General features: G+C 42.9%; 1 protein-coding gene across 2 annotated transcripts in view; it reads left to right on the top strand.

Annotated features, from left to right (window-relative positions):
• LOC144162556 (uncharacterized) overlaps nucleotides 1-16,902 on the top strand; it is a 419,428-nt gene that overhangs the window by 366,149 nt on the left and 36,377 nt on the right. For both annotated transcript variants that reach the window (XM_077693145.1, XM_077693146.1), the window contains exons 16-23: nucleotides 183-288; nucleotides 1,788-1,867; nucleotides 3,525-3,700; nucleotides 7,340-7,427; nucleotides 8,277-8,353; nucleotides 10,074-10,110; nucleotides 14,075-14,172; nucleotides 16,668-16,784. In XM_077693145.1, coding sequence (XP_077549271.1) covers nucleotides 183-288; nucleotides 1,788-1,867; nucleotides 3,525-3,700; nucleotides 7,340-7,427; nucleotides 8,277-8,353; nucleotides 10,074-10,110; nucleotides 14,075-14,172; nucleotides 16,668-16,784 — 779 coding nt within the window. The remainder of the gene's footprint in view (nucleotides 1-182; nucleotides 289-1,787; nucleotides 1,868-3,524; nucleotides 3,701-7,339; nucleotides 7,428-8,276; nucleotides 8,354-10,073; nucleotides 10,111-14,074; nucleotides 14,173-16,667; nucleotides 16,785-16,902) is intronic.

The raw sequence follows: 16,902 nt of genomic DNA, 5'->3' as shown, positions 1-16,902 counted from the left end.
AACATCATTCCTCAATCAAAATTCACAGGAAGTGCTCTACGTGTATCGCCTCAGTGCTACGGTTATAGGTGAGTGCGCATGCCTGCTTTGAAAAAACGCTATACCTTTTTTGCTGAGATGAAAACAAAACTGATCTTTGAACATTTGGGGTGCAATGTAATCTGCCAGTGCGTCCCATGCAGCGAACAGTAGCAGCAACGGAGCGGATGTTGGCGGCATCATCGGAGGTGTAGCAGTGATTATGATTCTTATCATCGTGGCCGTTTCATTAACACGGTACCATCTCCGGTGAGTTCGCATGGCTTGGTAACTAAGCGTGCTTCCTCTGTATAATCTATAAAACTAGAATGCAACATTTGACAGCCCGAGGACAGTTGTTTCGTGCAGTAGGTGTTGTATAGATTCCGTAGATACAGAATTGCGCAAAGTAGCAATCTCAGTGCAAAATTTATTACTGCCCTTTTTTTAACCAATGAAACCATTAGTGCGAACAGTGGCATGCAATGATTTTGACGACAGTAAAGCAGTCAAGAGGTTGCCAAACATAGCTTGCATTTTTAATGCCGCGGGTAGCCTTGTGCAGAGAAGACTTGCCGTATAAGGTGCATGCATGTTAGTGCTTTTAAAGACTCGAAGTGAATGGTGGCCGGTGTAAAGCTAAGGGGAAATGGATGAGAAATATAGGAGCGTATAAAAGACTTTTCACGATCAATTTTACGAACTCAGTTTTATAGTTGGTGAAGCCGCTAAAGGGGGTAGAAGTTTATAGTACGAGATTTTAGCTTACAAATGCAAATTATCGGTAGCCTAACAGCCAAGAAGCTGCTATGCATTGGATGGTGGTGCTAGGATGTGGGATGCATTACGTACAAAGACAAATGTTCTTTTAGGGCAACGAGGTGACAGAGAACAACAATTTTGAGTGCCGATCGTGTCCAAGAGGATTTCTTTAAGCTTTGTGCCATTGGTTAAAAAGAAACGAACTGCCGCACGCTATACGCATGTGCCGAAGATGTAATCATGAAACGTCTAGGAATTCTGAATTCTGAAATCTTGTATACCTCCGTACACGAAAATCTTAAAATATTGTATACGTGGGTACCTGTGGGGGCCTAGCCTTGCAATAATCGTGACTGGGAGGCGTTACAGAAATCAGGTGAGAAACTACCTAATTGAAAAAATACCTCTTTAGAGTTTAACAAAAGTAAATGACTCTATGTAAAGGACTTCTCACTGTCGTTACACAAATCCTGATTTTTCGGTTTCCGCCTCTTAGATACCAATACCCGGCCAAATGCTGGCCATGCAATGCTTTTGTTTTGCAACAGGCCTTACAAAACCTTGCGCCGAAAAATTGCTTCCCTCTAACACAAGCCGGCTGCAACTGTATTGGTAAAACTCCCCGTTATTTTAAGCAGTACAAGCAAAAATATCGCCCGGTTTTCTGATATTTTGAACGAACACTTAAACGCAAACTGAGCTAGATATTGGAATTCGTGGCGGTTCATTGTAAAGGTTTATAAGTCTATGTAATACAGAAATTTTTAACGTGGGTTGCCAGCGGGTATTGTTTAGGCAGGTCCATTTGAAACATGCACGTATAATACGTACACTACAGGCGGAATGTTTTTCGGTTGTCTACATAAGCCGGGCATGCCGCATTGATTACGCTTTGAATTATATAAACCATTGCTGGCGTTCCTGCAGGAAGATGCCTCCAAACTATGCATACTTAGTATACTCCCCTCCAGGGATGTAACACGCGAAAACTGTTCCCTTCATTTCAGCAAAAAAGCAGCTGTAGCCAACAAGTCGGATATTCCCAGGATGCAAGCCCTTAAGGAAAACGTAACGAAACTCTCCAAGTGTGAGTGCTGACTTTTTTGGAGCTCTTATTCAAAAGGATGGATAAAAAAGACTGTGCTGTTTAAGCGGTATCGCTGAAAAAAAGCGAATCTTTAAACGGAGTCATAAAAAGCCTTCCATACTGTTAAAGTACCATAACAGCAACAAGCTGCAAGAAATAGTATTATTATAAACCTGGGACTGCCCTTATGATATAGTTGGTGAAACAACTATGCACACATCCTCCAGTTTTTCAGTAAAGTTTTTTCAACGCAATTGAAAAAACTTTTTATAGAATAGTTTTGGTGGCATAAACTCTAGCCTAGTTACAACAGAAATGCTGGGAAGTCCTGTAAGAGCTTTGAAAATAACACTTCATTCACCACCATGCTATACGTATTAACCATTTGGCGCTGGTTTCAAGAAAAATATCTGGATTTTTTCACGTCTTGGGAAAATAGTGGTCGAGTCGGGCGAATATGTGTGAACCATTGCACTGCAGGTATTCTTTTTGTAGGCTGCGTAAAACCCTTTCCCGGTTCATGAACACAATTCGTGACCAAATATCGGCGTTCAGACAAACATTTTGGTGTTATTTTAAAGGGACATAATTTTTTCCCACATCTACTTATATATTGCTCAACCCAACTCTCTGTTTGGTATTTCTGTTTGGCATTGCGACAGACAACATGGACATGAGTTCAGTAAATTGCACTAAGTGCATTTTCGCAATGGTAAATAAAATAAGACTGATCACTGGTGTGGTTTGTAACCGCTATATTTTGTTGAATGCGAAATCTAGGGAGTGAACGAAAGCCTCCTTTACTGATTGCAGTGTTCGCCACTGAATATAGTTATTTTTATTTTCTACCTAAACTAACGTTTGCGCTATTTCAGTCTTGCAGTGAAAACTATTCTAGTTGGATTCAGTCTGCTCTCCCGCACTTTTTGTGCATTTGAGGTGTCAAATGAGCCCACTACCTCTCTCTCAATATGTTTTATGTACAGCGTTTTTGTACATTTTTCCTCAATGCAGCCCTACAGACACGTTGTAACGTTCTTATGGGCTCACCCCAGCTGAGTCTCCGGGTTTTACCTGTTAAGCCGTCTAGAGAAATATTTCCCGGGAAAGAACTTTCGTATTGCAACAAAACAACCAAACCTTTTTTTCAATAGTTTTTATTGCCCAGCCGAAAATTTTATTTTCTATCATTCCTCTTTGCCAGGATAGCACAACTAAACGGAATAGTCTACATCAATCTGGATTGTCGCGTTCTGAAAAGACCGTAAACAAATTGCCTTTTAGCTGAACTCAACATCTCGTTTTTCTTTTCGAAAATTAATCTACCCGTGTGGTGTTTACGTTCTCCACACCTTTTTTTGTCAGTACCATCTGGAAAAGCGTAAGTTATGAATGCGCAGAGTCGTGCACCGGGTGAGCTTGAACATCAGATTAGACTTTTGCGTGAACTATCTCAATATTTATAGCTAAAAACTGTTCAAACAAAATTTGATTACTTTGGTTCCCCCTTAATATTGAGAGGAATGCAGCAGTTGTGACTAAATCGTCGTGCATTAGGACTGCAAGAGGCAATAGGTGGGTTAACGCCGCTCCAGCTAAGACAGTGTGCGTCTGTACGTGTTAAACCTACAAGACAGCAATTTTATTCATGTTACAGTGAAAGAAAACAGCATGTCAGAGTCACAGAATACGCTTATCATCGACACCGGCGAATATCTACCCATGGCATCGATCCGAAACGGAGGCCTCCCGTCCAAGCCAGTGCTCGTGAAGTGCCTTCGGAAGCATGTCTTACAGGCGGAGGCAGAAGGCAATCTCAAAGAGGAATACATGGTTGGTATTAAGGGCACAATGGTCGTTTCAAGGCTGATTGTACTGTGGCTTGTTCGAGGGCAGACAAACTTCGTGTCTTAAAAAAACATCGTAAACAAGACGAAATTTAATTACACACAAGGCTATCGGAACCACGCTGCATTATAAGCATCTCGTCAGTTGCACCCGCCACGGTGGCTCAGTGGCTAAGGCGTTGTGCTGCTGAGCACGATGACGCGGGTCCTATTCCTGGCCATGGCTGCCGCTTTTCTTTTGGAGGCGAAAAGCAAAAACGCCCGTGTGCACGAGATTTCGGCGTACGTTATGGATCCCCAGAAAGTCAGAAATAATCCAGATCCCACCACTACGGCGCGCATCATCGCCTGCGTTGCGTCGCCGCGTTAAACCCTACAATCCATCGCGTCTGTTGCACTTGGGTAATTCTTTACGTGCTGCTAGGCCTGCTGTACCCTACCTGTTGAAGAGAAATGGCTGGTCTTCGATTATACCAATAAATATGGGTACCATGCCAATTTTAAGCTACTGAGCACACTGACGCCTCAAAGTATTAATGCCAAAGGTTGCTCAAATCATTATCCAGCCGTGGTAAAGCATGAGTTAAAGTGCTACAGAACGCTTTAGAAGACCCTTTGATTTCCAGAATTCTTTAAACTCAAGTTGGTTCTTAATATCTGATGAGCCTGCAAAAAGTCTTGCGCGATTTAAAATCTATTGGCTCTTACTCGTGCAATTTTTATTCCATAACTTCATAATCATCGGAGCTCTCTTGATAATGTTGATGACATGCGTACCTATGACCAGAATCAATTAGCTTTATCAGCAGGCACTGGTTTTGGCTTCAGTAAATAACAATTGGGCAACAGGCGTCTCCAGCCTCAACTTGGTGCACTTCCGTCACTCTAAAACTTTGAAACTGTTAAAACGAGTGAACACCGATGTGCTAGGTACGCCACAAGGAAGTTCTAGCTCAGAAATGTACGCACCCCACTGTCGATATTGCAAGTCTCTGTTAACGTGTTCTGTGACTCACTCCAATTTCTGGGAACTCTTAGCGAACCCACTAAGATAGAAAAAGCAGGGGTGAAATGGTACACCTTGAAAATATTTAAAACGACGAGTAAGTTAAAAAGGTAGCGATAGCATCAGGTTCATCACTTTAAAATCAGAAAATGTGTATCTGAAGCTTCGGCCGACTACCAAAACCAAATATAGTTGTATTCGCTCGAGAGACATATTGTTTTGTGTAAAGTATATTTAGAATGCTGCATTTTTATAACGTCTAATTCGTGGTTTAAATTTATCTACATGCTGGCACAATATCTTGTAACGAGCGTAGACCCAGTTCGTGTGTTTCCCGTTTTGCAAAATCGGTTATCTACGCTTAAACACTTCGGTAGACTTGAAGCCATCCAAAGTGGCAGCATCAATTTATATTTAACTTAGATAATTCATATTGGCAGCGTACAAAATGAAATCGTTTATGCCAACTACCAAACAGTGCAGATTACATTTTGAACAAAGCTTTGCATGCAATAATATTTTATAAAAAGTTACAATACCTGGGTGTTTCTCATATCTTTTTACCTCATTAGGACCACGGAGTGTAAAAAAACCATATATGAAAGGCATTTCTTGCTCCTCGAAACGATGTAATTATCGTTTAAATTTTAATCATAGCTTCTTTACCCACTACCAGATGACATTTCGGCAGATGAGTCAACATACTATGGAAGTTGCTAACATTTACTCAGGATACCCCTGGCCACTCAATACAGTGTGCAACATTTGAATACGCCTCAAAAATCCTGCTTTTCTGAGCAGCGGCTGGGCTCACTCTTTAGTGCCCGTTGTCTTCAGTATGTCAACAATGCGTGGCCCTACGGCAAGTCTTCTGGCAAGAATGGGAACGTTCCGTTTCACAGACGCTGCGTACTTCAAGCAAAATAAACCCTGGGCAGGTTTCGTTGGCTGCAGCACTAAGTAGGCACATGATTGAACTTTCAAACAGGCAGTTACTGCACTAAACTTCGGCAAGGTTATACAGCTGACCGAATACTTTTGTGGTTTGTTTGACCATACTGTTGCCTTTTAGAGCAGACCTAATACTTGTAGCTAATCTGTACCTTAGGCAGTCGAAGACGTAGAGTTGGAGAGTTCACGTATGTTCAGGCTTCGATGATTCTGCCGCGGCCTTCTCTGCCATGGTTGTAAACGAGCAGTGAAGAAGTGTGCGCTGTTAGATTTCGAGGACACTAGCATTTCTTAGCGTCAGCTGATTGATAATGATGATAGTGATGGTGATAAAGGGGATGATGACGGCGTCGTGAGGGGTCCCCATCTAAATCGCAGCCCTTTGGACACATGAGTGAAATTTAAGCGACCGTGGGAGGCAACGCTGTGGCTCAGTGGCTAAAGCGTTGTGCTGCTGATCCCAAGCGCGTGTTCGATTTCCGGCAGAAGCGGCCGCTTTTCTGGTTGAGGCGAAAAGTGAATACCAACCTGTGTTCGATATTTCAGCGGACTGTAATAATTTTCAGGTAGTCAAATTATTCTGGAGCCCACCACTATGGCGGGCCTCATCTGCTGTGCGTCGTCGGCTCGTTAGACATCATAATCAATTGAAGAAGCAATCGAGTGGTAAGGCTATGATGTTCTTATACGGAATTACACCTTTACGTATGCAGATTCAGAAAAGGGGGCTGCGAAAGGCTTAGAAATGTGTGCATGTAAATGTACCGTGTTCGTGTCTAGCCAGGGAGAGTCCATGGCCAGTCGGTTATCAACTGGCAGCTGGTCACCACGTGGGACGGTCTTACTCGACAGCAAGATAGCGTCCGCCAGGAGCAGGAACTTCCGGTGGTCGCAGACGTGCGGGGGACAGTGGCGTGCTGAGGAATTAAAGCTTAGGATTAAAAGCAGGCACAGCTAGATTGACTACGACAAGATAAGGCGTCGTGCTGCCTAATGACAATTAAAGTGCCGGCCTAACTGTGCTTTTCACTGCATCGCTGTCTGGGGAACTTCCGCATTCACAGTAAACGATGAAATCGTCGAGTATGCAAACAACGAGCAGTTCTCGCACTTCTCGTAGTACAAGGCAATTTTTCCGGTCCTTTTTGGCGGTCCTTTTGGAACTCCTGCGACACCGCGGTGTTCGCGTTCCCTGGCAAGGTAAGGCTGTACACTGCGGCAATGTTGAACGGACAGATAGCGTGGGAAGGCATTCTGCTGATGCAGCATAAGTCCTCACGGGGTTCTAAGCGTGCAGCGGTTGATAATGATGAGAATGATGCCGATGAAGGCATGATTACGAGTTGCTACAATTACGCGAGGGATAATAGGGAAAGATTGAAGGACTCCAAATTTGTCTTTCTAAGCCGAAACGTTCGAGCTAAGGTAGTTTTGTACACAGAAAAACAACTAAGGAGCGAAGCATAAAAACTTCAGTATTTTTGATGAAGTCAAACTGCGTGGTACGTCACTGGTAAGCCCTGCTAATGGGAATAAATGTTTTCGTAGAGCCACCCTATATTCAGCTTCAGATTTGTCGACGCACTGTCGTCTCTGGTGTAGTTCCTGGTTGTGGTATTTGTGCTGGTGGTTTAGGATCTTTTCCTAAGGCAGAATTTTTAAATTCAGAACCTGCCGAAAGGACAACTGCATTCCTGGGACATCGCCATGGAGCAAGAAAACAAGTCAAAGAATCGTGACGGCTGTAAACTTCCATGTAAGGCCAACTGTGTGCATGCCGATTGCTACTTGTTTTGCACCATGTGTGTAACACCATCTCCGGAATTATTCAAGCCCAGTACCATGTTGTTTAAAGGTGTATACAAAATCTTCAGGCCAACGAAACTGGTTCCCCTAAAAAAAACGAAGCTTCAATCCACACCCCCCTACCCGTAAAAAGGTGCTTCCGGCCAGCTGAACTCATAAGCTCAATTACTGCTGAAAACAATCGTGTACGGCGTTTTCATCCTTTTTATGTCTTTACTCAGCCTGTCAAGACGTCCGTTAAGTTTTACTCAATAAGTCACTTTCGAGAGATGTGTTGTTCTCAGGAAAAGATTTCTTAAATTATTCATCCATGCCTCAAAAAATGCTGCGACTGAAGGACAGAAAGTTGAAAAACACAGAACTAGCGTTCGTCCTGTGATTTTCTTTATCTTGTGTTCCGTGCTTGTGCTAGTACAATGTACTTATTATTCTCAAAACATGCAATCGAGCTCCAAGCCTTCAAGCCACCCAAGTACAACGGAGGTTTTTGAACGGAAGCAGGTATACATACCCTTTGTTCAATCTTACCATTTACCGCTCCATAAATCCCATTTGGTGAGTGGTTTATATCCGTTTTACTACCCTAACTTTAACTTGGCCTTCACCAGCAAATATTTACTTGCCGAATTCATGTCCGACGGGAGGATTTATACGTAGCTAAGGAACGACAATCCAAGCAGTTATACGAATTAGTGAAACGATCGCACAGCGCTCATACTATCATTGACCATGAAAAACAAAGTTCTTGGGTTGGATACCATGGTTATCACGTAAATGAGCTGCCTTTTCTAAATTACAGATGATCACTCAAGAGTTATCCTTGCTCCGTCGCCACCAGGTGACAGCACGGACTACATCAACGCGAGCTACGTGCGGGTGAGCCCATCGCATTTATTTGAACAATTGAACATTGTGCGCAACTTATCATCGGGCCACTGTAAATAAGGAAAATGAAGCCAACCAGATTCGCTAAACCCGCAACCAATGTCCCAGGACCAGCCACATTTGTTTGGTTGGCTGTGGTACACATTTTGTATTTACAGGAGGCGAGTTTTTATGGCTGCAAAGTGGAACCTAATATTGGTTTTCCAAATTTGTGTACCCCTAAACGAAGACAGGGTTGATAGTTATGCAGGTTTGTGACTGCAGTGTATCGTGGAACACGCAGAGGCCTTAAAATCCAATTCAGCGTGATTATAAAGACTGCTCACGAGTAGGGCTTTTTATCATTCTACCTCTCTGTATGTCTGCCTCTTAATTAGGGCGCCCTACCGAAGTTACCGCAGATGTCGAACGGGACGTTTACACATGCAAAGCCATTTCTAAGCATTTAGATCTGGTTGCAATGTTCATATTCGTCAAAATGTTTGGGCAAAGCAAAGCATTACGCACACATTAGGTAATAAATCAACACATAAATGATATTTGCTGTGTTCCGGTATTAAGAATGCAAGAATGCTTGAATTAGTGATACAAAACAAAAACTTCAGCCACTGTAAAAAGGAGACGCCATGGCGCTATCTGTCAGTCGCCCTGGTTGCGCACTCACGTGTGTTTCCCAAGGCCACTGCCGGCTGCCGCCGATTGCGTCGCGACGCATCTTCGAACCGGGGAGGTCAATGCGTTGGAGAGGCGCCGACGCCCGTTAGTGCCCAGGCACGGCCTGGCTATACGTGCCGCGAGAGCCCGCGCCCCCGCTGTAGCCCGGCCTTGGCCCAGGAACCATCCGACAAACTTGCCAATCGGCTAGTGAAAGACGGTCACGCAATACGCACTAGGAGGCAACACTGCGTACACCAAGCGCACGACGCGCGAATCGTTCGTTTTCCGCCCTTCAGCGACCATGCCAGTAGTAATCAAGTGCCAAGTCTAAACGCGACACAAGCCCAGAAAGCGCAAGATAAATTTTGGTCCGCCTGTTTGTGCGCCTGCCTGCCTCTCCTTCAGAATGTCGTCTTTCAACGACATTTGCAGCGACACAAGCAGAGAAACGGCCAATTTTTTAGCAACCTTGTATTCAGAATTTTGATGCTCATCTATTCCTTGTTCCACTGTTTCTTTTATTGCGACAGAGTACCCACGGTAAAATTGTTCGAGATTATTACCCACCATCATAGACACTTTTTAGTATGTCTTTACGGGCGGCACAACTAAATCATGAAGTAGGATGGTACACGAGCCCCTTTTCATAAAATAATTACACTACATCACACAGAAAAACCCTACCATACAGGCTAATTCTTCTAGATCTCAAACTACTAAGTTAGAATAAGTTTGTGTGCTGTTTTATTGTGCCGGTGACGCTCACTATTTTATTCGCTGTCATTGATGTGTTGGTTTCAAAAGCTTTTATACCATTTTTTCTGCTTCGTGCTAAAAAGCATTCGTAAGCCATGAAATACTTGTCCTACGTGTTTCGAACCTGTTGCAATGTACGCAAGCTGTAGATAGCTGTACTTTTGAAATGTGGCAATTGCGTGCTTGAGGAAAGGATTACGGTTAAACTGCGGTGTTTTTCATTTGGCGTTGTACCTTTATATAAAATGTGAAAATGAATGATTGTGTAATTTGTTGTAATTTCTGCCTTTGCTTTCAGGGGTACAAAATTTCGCGCAAGTACATCGCCACACAAGGTAAAAATTTGTTGACTACCATGCTCTGCTATTTTTTCGAGCATTTTTATTGTGATTACATTTTACTGAAACGCTGCAGAGTATAGATGGATCACGTGATTGGTAAGTACAGAAATAATTGGTGCGTGCGGGCGGCATGAAGAACGAAAGCAAAACGAGTATGTGAAGGAAAGAAACAAAGGGCAGAAACAAAAACTATGGAACAATCACGGGTCTACGACACAGTGCCAAATTGACTACTGAGTAGAGAAAAACACAGTGTAAGGTAAAATAATGAGTGCCGATAAGGGCATGTAGAACCGATTGGCGAAGAGACACGGAGGTAAGGGATACAATATTTATACTAGGCACTGAAAGGATAAATGAATAAACGGTTCATTGAAATTATTTAGAGCTCAACCAGGGTTCGTTAGGAAAGATTATAAAATTTTAAAATTGGCAATGGGAAATTTATGGAGACCATCACAATCTCTGCTAGAATTCGAACGCCTTGTGCTTAATACAGTCTTGACGTTCAAAAATGGTGTATATTTTGTAGCTTCCGAGCGTGATACTTTGAACGTGAGTAAAGAAAAACAGTACCTCCTCGTAAGTGCGTTTTGAGGGATGGCTCTTGATTTAACGAGAGGATTTTATAGTGGGCGATCATCATATGATTCAAAATTGCACATTTTCACACATAGGCCTTCTATTACCTTATTTCTTTCTTTCTAGCAAAGTGGCACAACTTTACTTGATAAATACCAGTTCGCCACGCTACTATGAGGAGTCATCTAAAACCTGTGCGAAACCTAGCTGTCCTTTGTGGAAGATGCGGGCGGCAAAGCGATAATCTCACGCTTGTCTTCATGCCATAAGTCTTGCTGAAAAGAATACCAAGATATTAATTGTTTGATTCCGAACTGCCTGTAATTATGTATTATGGGACGTTGTTTTATACTTCATTGATTCATTTTTATATTGTGTGAGGTCCTATGATAATAGTGGTTCTATGTATAGCAAAAACTTTAGATCACACGTTGGGTAAAAACTGGAGTACCTGGTACACAACTGGTCAAGAAAATGGCTGATGGCCGAAAGTAAATAACATTGAAGTAACAGGCGAAAAAAGTGGATAAATTTGTGTCCGGATGATGTTGAACCATAGACCTGCTGAATTCCGAGAGAATACGTTTTATGCATACATGAGGACGACTCGGTGCATTTGGCTGAATACAGGCGAAAAAAGGAAATGGGTTGTTTCATTTCATTTGAAATACTGCGCTTGGGATATGTGCTGAAGCCTGCGTACGTAATGGGACCATGCTAATAACAAAAGTAGCAAACACGATAAAAGGCTCTGTTTTAGTGCAGTGTTCCTATGAAGGAAAATGGTCGCTGCTGTAAAGAATAAACAAATTAAAAGTACAGGGTTGATTCAGTTCGATTTGAAGCAAGAAATCCACTTTAGCAGCCTCATTGACTACCACTGTGCCATCTCCGTACGTTTCCACATGTACAACAAAAGTTGGTGTTGCCATTTTTTTCGTAGTACATGCCCCCATCAGTTATAGGACAAGGATCGTGAGGTTTGAGCGGCTGATGTGCCACTTCACAAAAATCAAAGACTGGGAAATCGCAACGTACAAACTGCACAGTAGTGCCTGCGGCACTACCATTGAACGTAATGGGAAGTGAGTGCAAAGGGTACAACAGGTGCACACAACAAGTTCACAGTGCACGAAGTGCATGTCATTCGCGCAGAACCTGATTCTAGGGAAGCTGTGGCGTCTCTATGTCTTCTTTCTGGCGTAACTTGTGCCGTGAAACGAACAAACAAGAGCGAAAAAGAGACGTAAGGATGGTGAAGCAAATAAGAAGCCCGTCCAAGTAACTCGGGCAGAAAAACCAAGAAATAGGAACCAATGAAGGTGCACGAATACGGCGTTACAAAAAAGTTCTTGATAAGTACCGCCAGCTTCCCCCTTCAAAGAGCGTAAGCAGGATTAGCTGCCTCGAAGAATCTTCGCTTGGCGAAAAGAACGTGCGTATTCGTGGCAGTACTTCAGGCCTTACGTTGTGCTTTCAACTCTAGCTTTCTCAACCGGCATGTGTGAGCTTTACCTGCATTCAGTTTGGAGTTGCTTGGCGCGTTCTGAGTAGCAGCGTTACAGCTATCTAATATCACGCCTACACATATACGTAGTATGAGCGATTTGACAAGAGTCAGAGTCATAGTGACACAAAGCAGAAAAAGGTGCAAATGGAAAACGATGATGACTCATCGGGACGTCTGGTTCAGTCCACCGATCTTCACGCTCACACCACTGTCTAACAAGCCGCCATTGTTGCATCGGCCATGTCAGCATAAAAAATTCCCAATTGCGTAGTTGAGCTTTCGCATTCACTACCTTACTTTAAGGGCTCAGGTGCTATCGTGAGTTAGGTTAAACGTCGATCGCCAGAATGATGCTTTATACTGACTTCTCCTTTTGCTTTGTTTTATGTTTATCCGGAAAAAACGAAGGCAGCACTGTCGCCATTTGTGTTTTGATTTATTTACCCCGTCTAACACGGGGAATAATTGCTTCTTTGTAACAGTAGCTAGTTTGTCAAGAGCGTCAAAGCTGAAACGAATTACCGCTGTAGACGAGATGATTTTCTCGGTGCTTGGGATATTAAAGCGAAGATTTCCATGTCACTTTGATGGAGTATGGTGGGTTGACATCACACGGCAGGAAATCACACCATTTTCTGATGATGATAATCACCGTAGGTGAAGTGAAAGAAAAAAATTCTTTGCTTGGTCGGGATTGGAGCTGGGCCTTCACGTTATTATTCCGATGGCTAGGCAATGCGCCGTTCACACATAGTCGAAACGGTTTGGGTTTGGACAGGGTTGCCTATGCGTGTAGAATTAGAAACAACATTCATGCACCACCCAGTCTAACGACGACGATAATTGAACCCGAAACTTTATTTGTGCAAAATCAAATGCTGAATTGTCAGAGTCAAAGACGCGGCGATCAAAAGCCCATACTGCGTGCGAGTTTATCTCACTGCTCAACGAAGTTCAAACCTTCTGCGAGTAAAAATAACCTCAGACAACAACCAAGAAATCCCTCACGAGAACGTTTCGCGTTCAACTATCGTCGTCGTTAGACGGAGGTGTGCGTGGTTTCATTTATTTGGTTTTTGGCGCTATTTCAATAGTTGGTAGCCATGTACTGACCGCGTTTAGTTTCGAAAATGATTTGTGCTAAACTTGCTTTGATATCTATTAGTTTGCCTCAAGTGTATGATCCGCTCACCTGCTTGGGGTTGGTGGGGTAGCGGCTGAGGTCTCTTTTTGATCCCTACAAAATTTTATTTTTTTAAATATTTCTAGAGGATGTAAACTTATTCAGAAGCAAATAACAAATCACAGTAGTCGTGCCACTTGTACAAATGTTTCAGGATTTTGCTGCATTGAAATGGTATAGTGAACGCTCAAGCGCTTTAAATGCAGAAAGCACGACGAAATTCCGCATATCTGCACATCATTCAATACCCCGAAATCGGTCATGCAAAAAAGAACACTGCATTTAGTGCCTGGCTACCTGCTGCTGCGGATGGTATTAAAGCTCTCCAACTTTCTAAAGACAAAGCAAGGAAGTCGATTCAGGGGTCGTGTATCTGTGTTACCTGAAATGGTGCTGGTAGTTATGTAGCAGCGTCGAATACAGTTCACCCCGCGGCGGCGGACGGCATCACAGAGCTTAATAGGCAGGCCGGCCAGGCCGGAGCAAGACCCTGTTGGCAAAAGGCGAAGACCGTGAGGGATTGCCGCAAAAATACACAACTGTCTCACAGCAGGCGGAGAGATAAAACCAGTAAAGCTATTAAGAAAGCGTATACAAATATAAATAAATAGGTACCGGAATGTATCGGTAATACTGTTGCCATAAACAATAGAACAATGCTGCGTTATGTTTGGCGCTTGCAGGTCCGAAGGAGTCCACACTTGCAGATTTTTGGCGGATGGTTTGGCAGGAAGGTTCCTACAAAATAGTAATGCTAACCAACCTGATGGAGCAAGAGAAGGTGCGTATATTATTTTTCTTTGTTTCAAAAAATTGAAATAAATGGGGCGTATAATTAATCAATACAAAACAATTATTTGCCGCTTGAAAAGTTGTCGTCATACTTGTGTGGAAAATGTAGGCAATCCCATATGCATTGTCACGTGACAAATGTCAGTTAAACTATTTACCATTTAGGCCTTCTAAACATGAATTGGGAGTTTGTTCTTTCCTACTAGTAATATTTCTTTTACTCTATTTATTTCGTACGGTTTTTTCAAACAAAACAGTTTTTGTCTTTTTCAAGTAATCAATCAGTAATACTCGTGCGAAATTATTTATAGCCGCTTCCACACACAGATATTAGCATGTCACATAAGGCAATTTACTCTAAGGCTTGCAGAAGGGGAATACCCAGTTTGTTCTTTCCGACTGATAAGATCACTTTTTCTCTTATCTATGTCAACAGTTTTGCAACAACCAAATTCTTATCTTTCCTACTATATTCAGTCAGTCTACTGTTGAGTAAGTCGTTGGACTGACGGAGTGCAGCCGGTATGTTTGACTTCGCATTCAGGTTTGCTGGTGACATTACGGTACAAATTGTTACGACAATCCCGTCACTGAAAAAACGTAACTATGGCACTACAGGATAAAAACTGATATATTTTAAACAGAAACCAATGGGATGAATGTATTTCCGTTTAGGTGGCGTGGTCTATATAGGACACTTTCTTAGGAATTTTGTCAACGACAAAAGCCTTGTTTGGGACCGCAGACTCTAGCGACAAGGACATTTATGCAGAAAAGAATATCGTGTGCATCGCGCTTCGTGTGCATCGTGTGCATCGTGCGCAGTTTAATGGCGCTTGTGCGAAACATAAAGTACCTCGAGAGAGCCGCCGACGTGGCCATGGGTACCTTTAATGATTATCGTAACTTCAAGACGATTAAGACGATCCATAAACTTTGTGCAAATTCTTTTACATGAAATAAAAATAAAAACTGTCGGTTTCTGTCCTTCTTCCCTCCCTCGTTTTCGTGGCGCAAAGAGTGTGCCACAAAGTTCCCAGAGTAAGCTGAGCAGAAGAGGTGTCTCCTCAAATGGTTAAAAAGTACATTTGCAGTTGTTCCCAGGCAACAAACTAATGCGGTATCTTGGTACGCGATCAACGTTGCGCGTTCGGTGCACGTTTTCCACGAGGAACGAGGTGAGATAGAGTAGGCCTGGAAACAGAAAAGACGCATCATATTTGTCTCTAGAATGTGACCATTTTGGCTCCGTAGGACGGACTGTTTATTGAGGGGTTTTATATAGGAATAAGTTTTGCCGTACGCCCTACCAATGTAAAGAATTCTTCCCCGCGGAAATAGCACCCCGTCCTGTATTCTGAAGAGTGTTTTGTATAGGAGACAGAATTTTAATCCTCGCCTATATGAGTGGGAGTAGAATTTTCACCCAGGATTAGAAAACGCCGGATATTATATTACAGTTGTTTACAGTTTCAATACACAGTGGAGTCCTACAGCAAAAAAAGGAGGGGCATACATTGCCAACTTCACGACCTCGCAAAGCCCGCCGAATTATCAATTAGCCAACCACAGGGCAGGTTGTTGTGCTGTTCGCTTCTTGTTCTTTATTCCAACGAGCACTGGCAAGTTTTTTTCGTGAGTGACCGCCGGATCATCCCTCCTCATTCCCCATCAGTACAAAGAGCAAGGGAAGAGCGGTAGATTTATTCTGCCATTCATATGGTAGGGAAAATTACGCGCCGAGCAGACGCCCACCCACGTCATTTGGCGACTATATCTTCAACTATTAAAAACATGTTTTGTCTGTAAACTAATGCGGGGGGGGGGGGGCGCTGACAGAATAAGCATCTTTATTCGTGTGGCATAGATAGGCTTTCTTGGGATGGCTTCCTCTATCGCTCCATTGGCTTCACTGCGGCCACCACCACAGATGCGCAGGTTCGCCGAAAAAATCGTGAAAACAGAGCACGTGCGGAAATTGCCCAACGAAGTTACAATGCAAGGGACAGTTACCTGGCAAAATTGGCTGTTCTTGAAACCTCGCTACCATTGCCGCTACTGAATAGGCTTAATTTCGAAACTTTAGCTTTACCCTATCGTGAATGTCGTTAGGCAGGCCAATCCGTATCATAAGCGTAAAGCTGCTACGAATATTCTCACTTTCGGTTAGTGGGTTAGGGGGTATAAAACTGTGAAATAAAGTACAAATTATGTGTCATTTTGAAGACAGTGACCGCGGCGAAAAAGATTCTGGTGAGGATTTTTTTCCGCTCAGAAGTAATGTGCATCAATGAAAAGATTCGATTAATCCCCAATGTTTTTGCCCAAAATAGGGGTACGAAGAGCAGTGTACTTCATTGCTTCTCTAGAGTGTTTCTGACATCTTTGTTTAGTGGTGCGCTTGTAACTACGCAAAAGGGTGTAGAGAGGTTTGCTTTACCTAACACAACACCATAATACTCTGTCTATTTCTGTTCTTTTCAGACAAAGTGTTCGCAGTATTGGCCAGAGACTTCGAAGACGTACTGCAACTTTACCGTTACTTTGATGAAGACGGACGCACAAGTCGACTTTGTCGTGCGAGAATTTCAGGTTACCTTGGTAACTACATCTTCTTTTATTTTTTGAGCTGATAGAAGATTAACAACAAAATGCTATAGATCGATTCCCATATATTTATCTGCGACGTCAAGGTGGAATACGAAGGTTACGACTAAGC

This window comes from Haemaphysalis longicornis, unplaced genomic scaffold (genome assembly GCF_048455015.1).
Source record: "Haemaphysalis longicornis isolate Haplotype H1 unplaced genomic scaffold, Haemaphysalis longicornis Haplotype H1 scaffold_12, whole genome shotgun sequence".
NCBI lineage: Eukaryota > Metazoa > Arthropoda > Arachnida > Ixodida > Ixodidae > Haemaphysalis > Haemaphysalis longicornis.
Note: the sequence above shows the minus strand (reverse complement) of the source record. Positions and strands in the feature narration are given on the sequence as shown.